Source organism: Octopus sinensis, linkage group LG5 (assembly GCF_006345805.1).
Source record: "Octopus sinensis linkage group LG5, ASM634580v1, whole genome shotgun sequence".
NCBI lineage: Eukaryota > Metazoa > Mollusca > Cephalopoda > Octopoda > Octopodidae > Octopus > Octopus sinensis.
The window spans coordinates 104295722-104314869 of record NC_043001.1 but is presented as its reverse complement, the minus strand read 5'-3'; the positions used below and the strand labels follow the sequence as shown (position 1 = coordinate 104314869).

The 19148-nt window shown below is 40.2% G+C and overlaps 1 protein-coding gene across 2 annotated transcripts in view; it reads left to right on the top strand.

Moving 5' to 3' along the window:
• Positions 1 to 5340: 5340 nt before the first annotated feature.
• The window catches only part of LOC115211660 (SCY1-like protein 2), a 65745-nt gene continuing 51937 nt past the window's right edge, over positions 5341 to 19148 (top strand). For both annotated transcript variants that reach the window (XM_029780296.2, XM_036502984.1), the window contains exons 1-3: positions 5341 to 5517; positions 15151 to 15363; positions 17970 to 18127. In XM_029780296.2, the coding sequence (XP_029636156.1) occupies positions 15211 to 15363; positions 17970 to 18127 (311 nt within the window). In that variant the 5' untranslated portion in view covers positions 5341 to 5517; positions 15151 to 15210. The remainder of the gene's footprint in view (positions 5518 to 15150; positions 15364 to 17969; positions 18128 to 19148) is intronic.

Sequence of the window (19148 nt, the reverse complement as noted above, 5' to 3'; positions counted from 1 at the left end):
AAGACACTGAATCTCTCTACTTATTAAATCCCTGATCAGTCCTAATAGAGTAGACATATGAAATAGTCATTCCAACCGTGGCCATCCTGGTTTGTTTTTAGGCATAGTGTATCCAGGACTATATTATTTTAATGTGCCCAACCCTTTTAAAGGCTATAGAACCTTGGGGATTCATTTAAAATTTTCTGTTTCTTAAAATTTATGAACCATAAATTGCTTCTGCGCCAAATATTTGAACAATTTTTTAAAAATACAATTCCTTGAAATATTTATTTCTTTATTGTCCACAGGGGGCTAACATAGAGGGGACAAACAAGGACAAAGGGATTAAATCGATTATATTGACTCCAGTGCGTAACTGGTACTTATTTAATCGACCCAGAAAAGATGAAAGGCAAAGTCGACCTCGGCAGAGTTCCTAATAATATTTAATTATGAAAATATAACAGGATTTTTTAAACAGAATATTTATGAGGGTTCATTTGAGTAAACTATGAATAAAAGGGGTCCATAGATTAAAAAAGGTGGCAGGGTTGAGAAACGCTGCTGTCGAATGTATAATTTGGAGAGAAATTTGGGTGAGCGACACAGAAAGATCTCATACTTGACTTTCACTACTTCTATAAAAAGAAGTCTCAGAAACAATGAGGACAGGGAACTGAATTAAAATTGGAAAGAAACGACCTATTTCGTTTAAAATATCATAATAATGGTTGAAGGAATGAAATGTATTTTAAAAATTGCTTATTAACAGTCAATACCTGGCCTGTTCACTACGACAGCGTTTTATATAGACATTACAGGACCAGACTACATTGTTTTAATTAAAACAATGCAATGTCAGTCATTTATTACCGTTTTCATGTGATTTTTTCTTTTGATTTTTCACGGTATTTAAAGGAACTTGGCAATTTAGTCGTTTCCAGTATTGCATACATGGAATCGCTAAACATATCGCAGAAACAATCGTATTCTATACCCAGCCTATAAATGTCATCTAAGTAAAGCCCTTAAAAAAAGTTGCTTCAAATATTAGACTTCATATTCTCTAGCAATCTCTCATGTCGACCTTCTGCATATGTGGTTGTAACAGCCAGTCTTCTAATCGAAATCGTGGTGGCTCGTAGATGCGATACAGGGATGTGCTGAAGAGACATATGAAGAGCTCTGGCATCACCGCTGATACCTGGGAAGAGAAGGCCCTGTGACGCTATGAATGGCACTGGCCGTTGAAGCACGTAATTCCAGCCATTGCAGAGTAACACTTCTCCGTTGTGTCGAGTAACTTCACCTACAGCAGATGTCATCGTTGCTACAGATCATGAGCAGTCCTTGTAGCCCACACGTGAGCCTTGCCAGAGGTAATTACTAAACAAGAACACTCAACATCGATCTACAAGGGACAGATTAAGAAAAAGATATTTCCAGATTTTGTGTTTTTATTGCTGCTTCTCTTCAATTTTATTTTATACTTTTGTCAGTCACATCTCATAACCCAAGTACAGAAGTTTCACAGTTTTTAAATTTTATTTTCCCTGAAGGTAGAATTCCGACACAGAACGCGGAGAGACCGGCATATCTTTATATATAAAATTGAAGTTGTGTGTGTGAGACTCTGTCTACTCCGATTTAGATTCCTAACTACTCCCACATTTTGCGGTGCAGTTTAACCAAAAGCGGGTATCTTATAGTCGTCATTCATATCGAGCCCTTCTGGGTATTAGCGCGCGTCTACGATGAGTCTACGATTTAAAAAAAATTACTATCATTTTTCCGCATTTTTAATGATTTTTGCTCGGGTTATATAAGGGAAGTAACTCTCTAAAAATGCTTATATAGTTATTTCCCTTACAAACCCGAGCAACGCCGGGCGATACTGCTAGTATTATATACAGGTGTTTGGGGTGATAACTACAATAATCGTCTCAGGTATGAGAAGTGGTCCAAAGTGATTGATGATTACACACACTAATACAGGAATATGCAGCTTGCTCAACATAACAGGAAGCAATTGTGCTATATTATAGCGACGGAGGTTCCTGTCATCTATCTTAGCTGCCTTCCCGGCTCGTCAGGCTGGTAAGAATGTGCACCAAACGGTTTTTATAGGGGACTGCAGGTTAAATTCTTGACGGTTCGAGTAAACTAGACTACATTACCGCTTCTCGCTGATTGATCAGTTAATACACTGGTTGCCAAAGTTCTTCATGACTTCCACCCTCCTGACACCCAGGCTACATTCCTAGTGACCCCCCACCCCAACTAACCATCACAAGCATAAACCTCGTTCTGAAGCAAATTCAAAGCCACTGTATTTCACAAATAAATCTTAACCTAATAAACCCATTATTTTGTTGTTTTCACATGAATCGCTACACCATTATCGCTCCACTTTTTTTCAATGCCCCCTTGGAACTTTCCACCCCGAGGGAGGGGGAAATACCACCCACTTTGGGAACCACTCCATTTGAGTACCACTTTATCACAAATGACTGGTTATTCAAGAGTTGGTGGGTTGCTAATGGCAGTGGTTGTACTCGTTCTAGTGTTGATGATGGTGATAGACAGGGATGGTGAATGTTCTTACCACACAAAGGGATAGTCGGGTGATTTTGTATGTATGTGTATGCATATATCATCATCATCATGGTTCCGGGTTCAGTCCCACTTCATGGCATCTTGGGCAAGTGTCTTCTCGGGGTCGACCAAAGCCTTGTTAGTGGATTTGGTAAACGGAAACTGAAAGAAGCCCGCCGTATATGTATGTATGTATATATATATATATATATATATATATATATATAAGAATAAATGTTTTTATATATAAAGAACGTGAAATACAGGAAGGGACGAACACGGAACACAGACAAATCATTCGAAGCCTTCAATCTTCAGTCAGACACCGAATCATCATAGCAAATTTCGGCTGTTCAATTCTGATATTTGCTCCAACTCGGCCAGCCCCAAGAAAAAAACTAAGCTGTAAGCATTAGATTTCTTGGTAGAAGACAAGAATGTAAACGCAAGAGACGGATGTAAATACAAGAGACGAAAACGAAATTGAAAACAGTAATGGATAAACAAAATATAACGGTGGTTGTCTTACGACTTTAGACCAAATGAGACAAAAACAACAACAACATAGCAGCTGGCGTAGAAATAATTACCTTTTCGGTAGAGGGGACACATGTTGGTCGAGATACGATCGCCAACAGAATGGTTAAGAAGCAGCAGGTTGCAGGAGAGAGAGAGAAAGAGAGTGTGTGTGTGTGTGTGTTCTATATTTTAGAGTTAAAGAATTCTGTACATTATTTCCATTGGATGGATATGTGTCCTCATCTTTACCACAACGTTTCGGCTGATTTACTCTCCAGCCTTCATCAAGTGTCCTGGTGGAATTTTGAACCCAACCGGGTTCTCATTCCTAAGGTATTTTTGGCTGATGTTATTATTATCATTATTATTTATTCAAAGCACTGCATGGAACTGAACTCGAAATCTTGGGGTTAGTAATCCGCGCTCTTAACCATTACGCTATATGCCCGTTGGCATAATGGTTAAGAGCGCTACAAACCCCAAGATTGAGAGTTCAGTTGCATGCAGTGCCTTGAATAAATAATAATAATGATACTAACAACATTAGCAAAAAATACCTTAGTAATGAGAACCCAGGGCTGGGTTCAAAATTCTTCCAGGACACCTGATGAAGGCTGGAGAGTAAATCAGCCGAAACGTTGTGGTAAAGATGAGGAAACATATCCGTCCAATGTAAATAATATATATGTGTCTGTATTTGTCCCCTCCACCATCGCTTGACAACCGATGCTGGTGTGTTTACGTCCCCGTAACTTGGCCCAACAGGTTTTTGGGATCTGACGATACGCCATAAAGCTAAACTGTTTATGGACGGGAAACCTAAGGTAATTCCATAAACCGGTCGTCCACATTTTTAATATACACTGCTCTATATCTTAGAATGTGCTTCTTTCCGATTTGTTATGTTTTTCTGTTTTTTGCAATATATATATATATATTACGGAGATGTACTTGCATAGCAAGTGATTTGATCTGAGATCGTGTGCTGAAACGAAAACAATTGCAGCGTGCAAGGTGTTTGTAAGCCATTTAAGAAACACACAAAAGCCGTTCGATTCACTTCCTGTTCATGCATCACGGATTTTTGTCAGTGAACAGGTCGCGGTCTTAAAGCGACGAAAATATTTTGACAAATTAAACTTAAATGTTGAAGTGAATCGAACGGCTTTTGTGTTTCTTAAATGGCTTACAAACACCTTCCACGCTGCAATTGTTTTATATATATATATATATATATATATATATATATATATATATATATATATATTATATATATATGAAGTGGATGAGGGGGAAGTGTGCTGTCTTGTTTCTCCCCACCACTACGAAACTCTATAAAATAATTAAAATTCCCCACAAAGGAATTATTTTGATTTGAAAACCCCACTAGAATGGGAGAAAGCGCTAATGATCTGAATGATATGATATATATATGTAAAAAATGTAATATATAAATAAATATCTGTAAATATGAACTATCCGATCTTCTGATTACCTCATTTCTTCTAATATATAATACCTGTACATCATCTCCAAACCTTCCAATATATATATATATACATATAAGCGAGAAAGAAGCAACAAGAATGGATAGGTTTTTAGTACGATCGTTTCATACAAGGACAGGTTTTATTAAAAGTTGTATATATATATACATATATATATATATATATATATATATATATATATATATATATATATATATATATATATTTAAATCGATCGTCGGTAGAACATATATCTGAAAAAGAAGCACAAGGGTGCTGAACAGTTCCTGGCTTTAAGGGTGTCGCGAAAGGCTAGGTGAGAGGCCCAACATTCCAAGTTCTTTTACAGGGCTTAGAAAAACAGAAGGACCACTACAATATGTGTGTGAATCTGAGAGGGGAATATGTTGAATAAAATCATAATTCACTGATCCTCCCGAATTTTTTTTATTTTTTATCCAAAGCCAGGAACTTTCCACCACCCCACCTATGTATGTGTGTATGTGTAAAGATACATAATCGCTGAAATGTGTGCGGTATTGACTAATTAATATTAAAAAGGAAGAGAAAATTTAAGGGAGAAAAATATTTAGGAGAAACCGAAAGTAATTTGCAGGGTGGGTGTAGAATGTCGGTGCGCTAGAACCGCGTGTAAGAGAAACACGAGTGCGAGGAGGATGAGTGAGAGCGAGGAGGACAAGTGTGAGTGAGTGGGCGAAAGCAAGTGATAGCGTGAGTGAGAGTATGTTAGGAATTTAGCGAAAACAAGAAGAGAGTGAAAGAAGCGAAAATCCCGGGTATGTGTGCATCACGTTAGAAAGGCGTGATGGAGTAAATCCATTGACAATGTTCGGAGCTTAACCGAATGTCGTTCCTGTATTCCTTCATATATTATTTATTTTGAATGTAATAGCAACAAAACATGTCTTTTAAGGTGAGTAGATTCTTTGAAGGCAAAAAAGAATGATAACAACGCATTAATATTATAACTCGGTTTGTTTCTCTCTCTGTGTAGACCTTTAAATCGTGGTTGAGTTTGTTTTCTAACTTAGTTCCAACACCATCGAATCCCACTTGTTAACCACTTACACCACATATTATGGAATGCCTCGCACATATTATTCTATATCTATTTCTCACTCACCCACTCTCTCTCTATATATATATATGTATGCAAGTATGTAAAGAATGTATTTAACTGTAGCCAGTTTATTTGTGAAGAATGTCTGAACGGTTTGAGAACTTCCTACATTCATTAATTTCTCTAATTATTGGACTTACAATTAATTTCAATCGTAAATTTTACACCCCAGTGTGTGGGTATGCTCGTGCGTGCACACACGTAGGTATTTATGTGTATATCATGTTTGTGTCTGTATGAATGTACGCATATATATATATATGTATATATATAAATATATATATACTCGTACAAGATAGGCCCGTAGAGTATACACACACGAATAAATATAGTAGATGACTACTGACAGTGGAGAAAGGAATGTCTTGTGTGTGTATATCATATATATATATATATATCTCGTCTCGTGATATCTCCTATTTTGCCGTATAATGTTAGTCATTATTCACACCAAGGCTTGTCCTATATATATACACACTACACACATCTGGGTGATACAAAACATGACAATCATTCTTTTAATTCTTGAGATGATGATAAACAACACGAATATTTTATTATTTCAACACGCAGTTTTCTCTCTCTCTCTCTAAAAAAGATTAAAAAAATTAATATGATAAAATGATTTGTACATGCAATTATAAGATATGGGATACACTAGGTTCTTCACTAAGTGTTTACTATTAATAAAACAAATAATGAACAAAAAAGCAGGTAGGCAAAGTCTGTGCAGATATCAGATGACGTTTACACCTGGCTTCGATTTTCAGTTCCTTTTTCGTTTAGAACATTTACTTTGGGAATATAAATAGTGATTTATATATGACTCCCACCCTGTGATGATTATTTAAAATACATTTTTATGGTGTTACGAGAAATCTATTCTATTTTCCCCATTTAAGTCAATATCGAATGGACGGCTCACCTGAGTTTTAGTTCCACCTTGCTTTCGTGTCTCGGTATTCATTTGTCAGCCGTCAGATGTTAGTCGTAAGTTGTTCTGTCGGGTTTTATGGTAAAAACATGGCTAGAGAAACATTTGTGTCTATGTAATATAGCATACCTACACAAAGTGAGCCGCCCCCGTTTACCTTCCTCTCTCGTACACACACGTGTGTGTGTGTATGTGTATATATACAGTGTATGTGTGAGGTTAGGGTTTTATACTCGTGATCCTAAGATAGTTGTTTCGATTCTTGGACTGGACTATGTGTTCTGTTCATGAGCAAATCACTTCATTTTACGTGCGACGGCATCCCGTCCAAGAGCTCGAGGAATGTAAATGCTACAGAATCCGGGAGGGAACTTTGGTTCTTTTGGTACCTGTCTATCTAGCTGAAGACTAATTCTAAATATACTAATAGATATAATTATATACACACAAACACATCTATCTATAGATGGATATATATATATATATATATATATATATCCGTTTACATGCAGACACACACGTGCTCCAGCATGGCCGCAGTCCTACTACTGAAACCATAAAAAAAACTAAAAGAATGCACATTGAGCTCCCTGTCAACAAGAGGTAGCGATAGCCTGAGAATTATGTACATATATACATGTAGATAGACAGTCTTCCTATAAATCTTGTTATTATTTTTATTGGACTCTCATTGCTTCTACGCATTGTTTTCAGCCTGATGTTTTGCTGTGTCGTTTCATTGGGGAATTCAGGCTTATCTCTGATTTGCAGATCTATCTGCAGATATTGCAGTCGGTGTCTCCTTTCTTTGGTGACAGACTGGACCTGGCTCTGTGTTGGGTGTTGGTCTTGACCACCTTAAAAGTCAGAGTCAAGTTGGTAGCAAGAGCTTCTCCACCAAGTTCTATTGAGCACAAACAATTCCTGTCTTTTCATGGTTTATCTTAAAAGGTTTTCAAGTAGATCTTTAGATTGTCTTTATCATGGAGCAATGGACAGCCTTGTCGCTTGGCACCAGAGCTAAGTTGACCATAGAGGAAAGGCTTTAGGTAAGTGAGTGTCTTCCTTGCATACCACATGGTCAACCCACCTCAGTTGTGCTTTGATAAGGAAGCATTCTATGCCTAAAATGTTGCGTCTCGCTTGAATCTCTGTGTTGAGGACTGTGTCCTTGATGTTGCAAACCAAATAAAGGCAGATGAGATGTGTAGCAGAAGTGTGTAATGCTTTTATATGTTTGGTTGTTTAAGATTAAATACCACCGAATGAGCTCACCAGATCTTTTCTCTCCATTGAGTCACATGATCCAGTGGCTTGCCAGACTGGTTGCATGCATTGGCTTTTAACTGTCCAGTTGTGTGCTTGCAACAGTTTGTTTTCAATGCAGGAAAGACCACTCTGTTTCTGGAACCTACCCAAGGTTATAAAAACTCTTGTATCCTGCATCTCTGGGTCTTTGGCAGCAGCCATTGACCATACTGTACATCTCTGGGCCAGTGTTGATGAACCAGAAATCCAGCCTGTCTCACAACTTTCTTCAACCAGTCTTCTTCGGTCTTCATCATTGCTGCGACAGACAGCAGACCACAGCTACATCAACAGACCCAGCAGAACTGAAGTCATTTAAATCCTTGTTCCAGACTAATATAACCATCATTCTTCTTTGGCAATCTTATTCTAACGAGAGGAATAAGTCATTGCTTAGTCAACTTATCCAAATCTTATCGCTTGCTACTTCTTTCTCCGTTATAGATGGAATGAGTTCAGCTATTTGATATGGTGCTTGTAGAGTGTCCATGCTTCGCATCAATATAGGAGAGAGCAGTAAGCACTGCTCCCTGGTATGCTTTGAACTTTGTGGCCGGGCAGATGCCATGATCTCTCCTCAGTCTGTACTGGAGTCTGTTGATTGCTGAGTTTGCTTCAGACCAATGCTGGGTGATCTCTTTACTCTGTTGAACATTCTCTGACAGGATGCTTCTCGGGTAGTAGATTTCAGATACACATTTAGACGGGTACTGTCTACCATAACAGGTTGTGGCTGCTGTGAGACTTCAGTCTTCTTCAAGCTGATTGTTTGGCCAAAAGATTTGCCAGCGTAAAGAGAACAGTCAATTAATGCTTGGATGGGGAGAGAGAGATGCTGTGAAAGCACAATTGTCTGCAAATAGAAGCTTTCTCAGAAGTTGTTTCTTGACTTTTGGTTTTGGCACTGAGATGTTATTGACTGAAAATGGTGCCATCCAGTTTGGGACTGGATGGCACCATTTTCAGTCAATAACATCTCAGTGCCAAAACCAAAAGTCAAGAAACAACTTCTGAGAAAGCTTCTATTTGCAGACAATTGTGCTTTCACAGCATCTCTCTCAACATGGCTGAAAAGTAGATTGCAAACAAGATAGGGGCCATTACACATCCCTGCTTGGTTCCATTCTTTGTAGGAAAAGTAACAGAAGCCGACCCACCTTCCATCATGGAGGCCATCATGCAATTGTGGAATGATCTTATCACCCTGGCCATCTTTTTGGGAAACCCACACTTGTGCAGGTCTTTCCAGAGGGTATCACAGTTTACTGTATCAAATACTTTTGTTAAATCAACAAAGACCATACACAGGTCCCAGATCTGCTCTTCCAGTTGTGTTCAATACTCCAAATGTCATGTGACCTGCTGTCCAGGGTCTGCCTTAGTTCAGTGCACTTTTCCTTTATCTTGAGTGCAGGTATGTTGAGCTTATTTACAAGTTTGGTTCTGTGTCTAAATTAGTGGGTCCCAATGTCTTTAATATCCAGGCCAGATCCAAAGCCTGGATTGTTTTAGTGGACCACAGGCTGAAAAGTAAAACAAGTTGATTAAAGAAACATATTTATAGAGGGAAGACTGCTGAGGGTTGCTGTAAGGATGGTTGAGGACTGCATGTGACCCTGGGAACCACATTTAAGAACCACTAGTCTAGTTTGTTTGGCTGTTATCTTTAAGGGCATGACACTTCTGATTATTCTGTGCTCTGACCAACAACCTGCATCTCCAATTACTGAGCAATCACAGAGCCTATCAGATGCCAGTCTTTTGGTTTGGGATGCATCCAGGTTGTTCGGTGCTTGTTGGAAGACTGTTAGTAATTACTAGTTTGATCTTTTGTGCATTTTGCCAGCAGAAGGTGACCGTTAGAGTTTTCCATTCCAATGTCATTATTTCTCTAAAACTGCCACGTAGAGTCATTCTTATAATCTTGGGCATTAGAGTTCCCCAAGAGGATTAGCTTGTCTTTGTATGACACTCATCTAATTACTCGGCCATGTACTACGGATGGATGAGGAGAGCTGTGTGAAGAAGTGCCACTCCCAAACAGTGGAAGGAATCCGGGGTAGAGGAAGACCCAGGAAGACATGGGATGAGGTGGTGAAGCATGACCTTCGAATGTTGGGCCTCACAGAGGCAATGAGAAAAGATTGAGACCTGGAGGTATGCTGTGACTGAGAAGACCTGGCAAATAAAAGGAGTCCACAGCTGTAACTTACACTAGTGTCACATAACCAGCCTACTCACAAGTACCTTGGATCATAGGGTGACATGCCATGCTTGAGGAGACCTATTGAGTCTAGTTCATCAATATCAGCAATATCAAAATCAAATCAAATGGAAATTGTAGTTGTGAGCTCCATGCTGGTGGTATGTAAAAAGCACCATCTGAACGTGGTCGACGCCACTCCCCTCATCCTGACTGGCTTCTGTGCTGGTGGCATGTAAAAAGCACCATCCAAACGTGGCTGATGCCTGGCTCCTGTGCCGTTGGCATGTAAAAAGCACCCACTACACTCTCGGAGTGGTTGGCGTTAGGAAGAGCATCCAGATGTAGAAACATTGCCAGATCGGATTAGAGCCTGGTGCAGACTCCTGGCTTTCCAGACCCCAGTCAAACCGTCCAACCCATGCCAGCATGGAAAACAGACGTTAAACTGATGATGATGTAACAGAAGGCTTCTTCAGATTCCTCCATGTGGGTCATGGTTGGGGTGTAGGCACTTTTGCTGGTGGTTATTTGCCAATTCAAGGTACAGTCTCATGAAACGGTCATTAATTCCTTTCCTGAGTGAGTTGAGTCTGTTAGCAAGATGAGATTGCAGAACAAAGTGCTGCTTCTCTCTTTGAACTTAACCAGTCTCGAAGACTGTTTAACTTGCCCTAAACTCCTCTCGCTGACCCTCTCCTGCAAATCTTGTCTCACTCAGTGCAGCTATGTCAGTGTTGCATCTGCTTAGTGTTCTGGGTATAAGAACAGTTCGGTGCTCAGGTCTCTTGTCCCTGTCTTGTAGTGCCATAACAATTCATGAGCCGAGGATTGATTTCCTGGTGTTTTGCTTGTGTCTGGATTAATAAGTTTCTCTGTTTCTTCAGCTGCATCAACTGGTGACCAACCAGGAGTGATGGCCTGGCAAGTTCAGTTAGAGCAGGCTTTGATAAGGGTTCCTTTTCAGTCCCTTGTCCTTAGATTGGCGAGAGCAGTGCTGCACCTAATGAGGGTCAGCTCTGTCATCTTGAGAAGATATCAAAATACCCATTTATCTCAGGTCTGTGAAAAACAGCCATCGCTATGGCAACCTGTGTGCAGGGTTACGGCTGCAGACTTCCAGTAGCATTCTTTGCCTGTCCCTGTCGCCTTATGAAAGATACAAATTCAAATGAAGTTGATAAGCATTTCATGTGACAAGCAATTAATACCTTTAGATAACCTCAAACAACATGATGTTACACGTAATCAAAAGTTATAAAAAAGTTAGAAACTTTAGTTAATTAATGTTTAATGTTATAGAATTATGAAACATCATCATCATTCAATGTCCGTTGTCCATGCTGGCTTGAGTTGGACAGTTTCACCAGGGCTGGTAAGCTGGAAGGCTGCACCAGACTCCAGTCTGATGTGGCATGGTTTCTACGGCTGGATGCCCTTCCTAATGCCAACTTCTCCAAGAGTGTAATGGGTGCTTTTATGTGCCATTTGCGTGACTCTGGTATCTGCCACAACTGTGATTCTACTTGGCTTCATGGGTCTTCTTCTCAAGCATGACACAATGCCAAAGGTCTCGGGTCACTGCCTCCATGAGGCCCAACACTTGAAGCTTTTCATGTGCCACTGGCATTGGCCACTTTACCTCCGTGAGGCCCAATTCTTGAAAACAAATTTTAATCTCATATATCCAGGCCTACTTACCTATTTCTTTATTACCCACAAGGGGCTAAACACAGAGGGGACAAACAAGGACAGACATAGGTATTAAGTCGATTACATCAACCCCAGTGTGTAACTGGTACTTAATTTATCGACTCCGAAAGGATGAAAGGCAAAGTCGACCTTGGTGGAATTTGAACTCACAATGTAACGCAGATGAAATACCGCTAAGCATTTCGCCCGGCATGTTAACATTTCTGCCAGGCCTACTTACCATTAACCCTTTAGCATTTAATCTGTCCATATCTGGCCCGAGTATTCTGCACATTTTATGTTCATACTGACCAGATCCAACCTTTCACACCTATCCTTCAATGTCATTATATAAATAAACAGTCACATCATTAAGATCTCAAAGCTACAATATAGTGTATGATTAATTGAAAATAATGTGGATAAACAAGCATTCTATTTCACAGAGAAATATGAACACTAAGAGCTTAATTCAGTTGAAACGCAGCAATGGAAATAGGGCAGAAGATGTCTTGGATGAAGGGCCAGGGTGTGGTTCTTTCTCAACAATGCTTTACAAAGAATTCGTCTAATGCTGTATGCAGTTTCTTCCCTCGTCTCTCATGAAGCTGTCTATACTAACAGGCTACTGTGTTCAGAACACCTCTCTTTGCCTGTACAACCCCAGTAGTCCATTACTCCTGCAATTTCGGTGATGCTATTTACTCCTGAATTCTCTAGTAAGAATCATTTCTTGCAGATTCATTTTGGATAAACTGCTGTGCTGATACTTGCAGTTTTTCATATAAAAATTCTTACACTCTGATCAGCTCATTGATGTCATTGTTGATTATTGGCATAATCTGTTGATAAAATTCCCGGGGTCATGTTTCTGGCAATAACTTCTTCAAAACTCTGTTCGTGCAATTCCCAGTTGCTGCGTTGCAGGCTGCTGTCATTCTAAGCCCTTAAGGGTAGTTTTGGTTGTTTTTAGAAAACACCCTGGTAGATGATTTATCTTGGTTGTGCGTTCAAAACTGTGAGGAAGCTGGGCTTGATATTAGAAACGACAGCCTGGTCTATGGGTTGGAGTTATGAAGGGTGTTTGGTGGTAGCAAATTACTTTGACAGGAATACAGATCTGAAGGGTGTCAAGATTCTCAAAAGTAGTGTGTAGAATTAATTATCGTTAATTCTGTAGGCTCATGCTTATGTTCCTCTTATGTTCTTTTCACTGCTCGCCATTAGATGTGTAGCAGATTTGAAACCAAATCACTAGATAGACACGATGAGATCACTGTTGTTTTGCATGATTGGCCAATTAACTGACCAGTCAGCATCAAGCCATTGCAAGATTCAGCTTTCTAGAACTTACTCATTAAGCCCTATATAAAGGTGGTCTTTTGATAGCAACTCCAGAATGTTGAGGCTGTCACTCAACATCTCCATTCTCATGGTTGTTTAGAAGGCAGATTTTGTTGTTGTGAGTATGGTGTGTTTGTTTTCTAGTTGTGGTGAGACAGCCACACAGTATTATACACACATTACTATACACCAGTTAAATTGTCCAACACGTCTCTTCTGGTGTGTATGAATTGTTGCTGTAATCTTCCATCAAAAGACCAACATAGAACATAATGTGCTGTAGATAAATCTTCTGTTAATTGTTTGTGTGTGTTGTTAATAATTTTTACAAGCAGTTCCAGAAAGACATTTTCATTCACCGCCAGCACTAAACATTACCTCAACCTCATGTCAGATGTGCAAGGTCACCTTGGCTTTCCAGTTTGATTCACAAATTGCAAACAGATACAGTTTTGATATTTCCTTTATGGGCCCTGATGCTCCTGAATAATAAATCGGCATTGGCCTCTGTCTGAACTCTTCTGAAGCATTACTGCTGTGTTGTTGTGGTTCAATGGTCTTTTTCGCACTTGAACCGAGTAACGTCCTTTTTTTCCTTCACAAAGATATGAAAGTATGGAATGACATTTCTTTCTTTCTGAAAACTCCAATTTCGTCAACATTGAATATAATTTGTCCTGCTTTAACTGTTAGTAGAGGATAAGCAGATTTATCTAATAAATATAGTAATTTTAGAGATGGTAGGGCAAGGAATAATAAAATGATTCTAGGATTGATTGTTCAAATTGTTTTAATTTTTTAGCTTTCAGTAATTATTAATCAAGAAAATTTATTTTGAGTAAGATTGTAATATATATTACTAGTGTTAAGATAACTCTAAGAATAAATATGGAGTGATCATGGAAGAAAATTAGTTGTTCTATTAAAAAGCACCCACTAGTCTCTCAGAGTGGTTGGCGTTAGGAAGGGCATCCAGCTATAGAAATTTTGCCAGATCATATTGGAGCCTGGTGCAGCCTCCTGGCTTGCCAGCCACCAGTCAAACTGTCCAACCCATGGCTGCATGGAAAATGGATGTTAAACAATGATGATGATGATGATGATTTAGCAGGTATTCATCTTAGAACAAGGAGAAATTCCTTGTTTTTCTGGGTGCCTATTTCCTCTTCCTTTGGGTTTCTTCTAGTCTAGTGAGCAGCAAGGTGCCACAAAAATACCCCGCTGCTTTCATTCTGTAAAGTGGTTGGTGTTTGGAAGGGCAGTGCTCGGTGTAGAAACTATGCCCAAACAGACATTGAAACACAATGCAATCGTTGGACCCGTTGAATCCTGTCAACCTGTCCAACCCATGACAGCATGGGTTGGAAGACAGATGTTAAACGGTCACTGTCTCGGGTTTGCTTCTTTCAAGCTATTTCATATATATCTGCCAAAAGTGATTGAGTCGATTTCTGTAGTTTTATCTAATTCTCATTGCCCTGTGAGTGTCTTTGGAAAGGATAAGATTAGGGAAGTTAACCATAGCAGCAAATTAAGGAGTGGAGTCCTTCAGGCAATCTGGTGCCCTTTTTTTGACACCCTTCTGACAATCCCAGGGTTGGTGGAGTTCTCCAACCCTGTCTTGGGATTCACCCAGATGATGGTCATTCCAACATGAAACTCACAGCTTGATGGCCACCACAACCATCTTAGCTCGGTGAGCCACAGTGGTCAGACCTTTGAGTCTAAAAACTGGGATTGGATTGTGTGAACTGATTCTCACTTTGAAACTACTTAATGCAGGCAGGACGGAAAGTCCTGTGTGTGTGTGGGGGGGAGGGGTCAACGATTGGTTTACATAATCAATTGAGGATGTGCTGCTCTCCCTTGTGATTTGCAGGCATGAGGGAACTGCCCATCATCATCATCATCATTTATCTTAGTTATTCTCTTCTTTCTTTTCCAGCATTATTAGACAGCTGAATAAGTACAGAAAGAAAAAAGAAGAGCAAGCAGAAAAAACAAAATGGATATGTTTAACAAATTGAAAACAGTTGTGAGCAACGCTTTGCCTGGAAATCCATTATCAAGGGATTTTGAACTGTTAAATCAGATTGCCAGCGCTGGGCCTGGTTTGTTATGGAAGGTGTACAATGGTGTGAAGAGAACAACCAAGCAGGTAAAAATGATATTTTCTCCTCTTTTCTCTGAGGTCAGCCTTTACAAGGTTTATCTGTGGACAAAAAACATTCCCACTTTAATGCAATTCTTATTTTCAGACATTATGAAATTATTAGTATTACAGGAGTGGCTGTGTGGTAAGTAGCTTGTTTACCAACCACATGGTTCCGGGTTCAGTCCCACTGTGTGGCACCTTGGGCAAGTGTCTTCTACTATAGCCTTGGGCCGACCAAAGCCTTGTGAGTGGATTTGGTAGACGGAAACTGAAAGAAGCCTGTCGTATATATGTATATATATAATATGTGTGTGTCTGTGTTTGTCCCCCTAGCATTGCTTGACAAGCGATGCTGGTGTGTTTACGTCGCCGTCACTTAGCGGTTCGGCAAAAGAGACCGATAGAATAAGTCCTGGGGTCGATTTGCTCAACTAAAGGCGGTGCTCCAGCATAGCCACAGTCAAATGACTGAAACAAGTAAAAGAGTAAATGTAGCTATAGGTACATTTAGTGTACCTTATAGTGTATTGTGGTTGCTTAATGAAATACCACGTGCCTACGTGTCACTAATATCTACATACCAGCTCCAGGAATGTGTTTAATATGTAAATTGGTATATCTGATAACTTGACACCGCTGTATGCAGGCAGTGGCTATATGAGCAATGTGTTCGGAGGTGAGAATGGGTCAGATGGATGCTGATGAAGGGGACCCCTGCTTCAGAATATGGTACATACTCTCATTACCTATTTTTGTCTTGGATCTCATTGTTTGTTTACATCTGACATCTCGATAGAAAACGTTGTTGCAAAAACTCAGTGCTGGATAAAATTTCTATAGAATATCTGTAGAAATAACCTTAACGAGTCAAAAAGTATTTTGTTTAGGACAGGTATAATCATAAACACAGGAACATGTATCATACATCAAAATGAAGCTGATCCTCTGTGGATCACATCCCTACTTCTCAACATAGTCACCGTTTCTCTCAATAGCAATGTTTCCCTGCCCCGTAAAATTCTGTTGACTGTTCTTTGAGCCACTTCTTCACTACAGTTTCACTTCTACGTCACTGGAATGTTTGCCTCTCAAACCCTCTTTCATGGGGTTGAAGAGATAATAGTCCAATGACGAGGAAGTGAAAACTGTAGTGAAGAAGTGGCCCTTTTCTTTCTCACTTTACCCCTCTAAGGTCCTTTTTCTCTCATACTTTACCCCTCTCTGGCCCTTTTCTTTCTCACTTACCCCTCTCTCGTCCTTTTCTATCATACTTTACCCCTCTAAGGCCCTTTTCTTTCTCACTTTACCCCTCTCTGGCCCTTTTCTCTCATACTTTACCCCTCTCTGGCCCTTTTCTTTCTCACTTACCCCTCTCTCGTCCTTTTCTATCATACTTTATCCCTCTCTGGCCCTTTTCTTTCCCACTTACCCCTCTCTCGTCCTTTTCTCTCATACTTTACCCCTCTCTGGCCCTTTTCTTTCTCACTTACACTTCTCTCGTCCTTTTCTCTCATACTTTACCCCTCTCTGGCCCTTGTCTCCTTGCATAAAGTTGCAAGCCCTCTTCCAGGATTTGTAATCTTGCAAACTGCTTGGCAACTCCAGTTGCACTGGTGACATGAAAAAGCCCCCAGTCCACACTTTGCAATGTGGTTGGCATTGGGAGGGCCATCCAGCTGGAGAAGCTACACTAAAGCAGATACTGGAGCACAGTGCAGTCTTTGCTCACATGACAGTCTGTCATGTCATCCAGCTCATACCAGCATGGAACATGCATGTTAAAAAATGATGATGATGATATATATATATAGACGCAGGAGTGGCTGTGTGGTAAGTAGCTTGTTTCCCAACCACATGGTTCCATGTTCAGTCCCACTGCATAGCACCTAGGGCAAGTGTCTTCTACTATAGCCTTGGGCCAACCAAAGCCTTGTGAGCGGATTTGGTAGATGGAAACTGAAAGAAGCCTGTCGTATATGTGTGTGTGTTATATATTTTAGAGATGAAGAATTCTGTACATTATTTACATTGAACGGATATGTGTCCTCGTCTTGTTTGTTGTTACCATAATCTTTTCGTGAAATGATGAGATGATGCATAATTAATTCAAAACTCTTGGGAATAATTAAGCATCATATTTGACAAAGTAATTTGAATGCAGAAGGGTAAAAAGTACTATCTGAATTTGGCTGATGCCAGCGCTGCCTTGACTAGCTCCTGTGCCAGTGACACATAAAAGCACCATCCAAACGTGGTCAATGCCAGCCCCTCTGGCCCTCATGCCGGTGGCATGTAAAAAGCAAGCATCCACTACACTCTCTGAGTGGTTGGCGCTAGGAAGGGCATCCAGCTGTAGAAACACTGCCAGATCAAGAATGGAGCCTGGTGCAATCTCTTGGCTTCCCAGATTCCAGTCGAACTGTTCAACCCATGCCAGCATGGAAAACGGACGTTAAACGATGATGATAATGATGATGATAGTGAAACCTCATTTCTTCTTCTTATTACTACCCTTCTTCATCATGGTGGATGGGGAACAGCTAATGTTTAACTGTTTGTTTCGTTATTTTTGTATCTTGTTTATATATTTTCTCTTCTGTTTGTTGTAGGAGGTAGCTATATTTGTATTTGAGAAAAGATTACTTGAACGATACTCCAAGCGAGACCGTGACATCATCACTGATGTCTTAAAGAGAGGCGTGTCTCAGCTGACACGGTTACGGCATCCAAGAATTCTTTCTGTTTTGCATCCTTTGGAAGAGTCACGGTGAGTTGTTACCTCTGTATATTTTTGGCTGCCTTCAAATTAAAACAAGATTTCACAGTTCTATATTTAGGAGATGAGGAATTAAATACATTATTTACATTTGATGGATATTTGTCCTCATCTTGTTTGTTGTTAACTCAACGTTTTGGCTGATATATCATCCAGCCTTCATCAGGTGTCTTGGGGGAAATTTCGAACCTGGATTCTCATTCCTAAGGAAGGGTTGGCTGAAGTGACCAGTGTGGTGAGTTGAGGGTTTTGCGCTACAGGGGTGATGAGTAGAGGAGCGATGAATGGAATAGGAATGCCTTAGTGAATGTAGCATTACTAGAAAGGGTATGGCCTGGTCAGCCTGTAATGACATGCATAAGATCTGGTCATCAAATCTAAGTAGAGATTTCAAACTTGAAATCTTCAAAGCCACAGTTGAACCAATTCTACTATATGGCTCAGAAACCTGGACGTTATCAAAGAAGCTTGAGAGGCGGTTGGATGGAACCTACACCCACCTCCTTATGAGAGCTCAAAATCTCTCGTGGAAGCGCCATCCAACCAAAATGCAAATATATGGGAAACTACCACCTGTGTCATCTCTTGTGAAAGGTAGGAGAGTCCAGTTTGCTGGACACTGTTGTAGAGCTGAAAAAGAGGTAATCTCTACTCTTCTCCTCTGGAAGCCATCTACTCGCAATACCAGAGGGCGCACACTCTCCTACCCTGAAGTAATCTCCAGGGATACAGGCATCCAGCAACAGGACCTCCGTAATGCCATGATGGACCGTGAAGTCTGGCGTAGCATGGTAAATTCCATTGTCTCGGCCACGGTCGAACAATGATGATGAGCATTACTTCAACCAGATCCCAGGAGCAAAGGCCCCATCGAAGTATCAAAGGTTGGAGTGTGTCTAAGAGTGGTTCTCATGCGAATCAGTTGGACGTTCAATATTGCTTTACTATTTTGGCACAAGGCCAGTAATTTGGGGGGGTTGGTTTTAAATCGATTACATCGACCCTCCCCAGT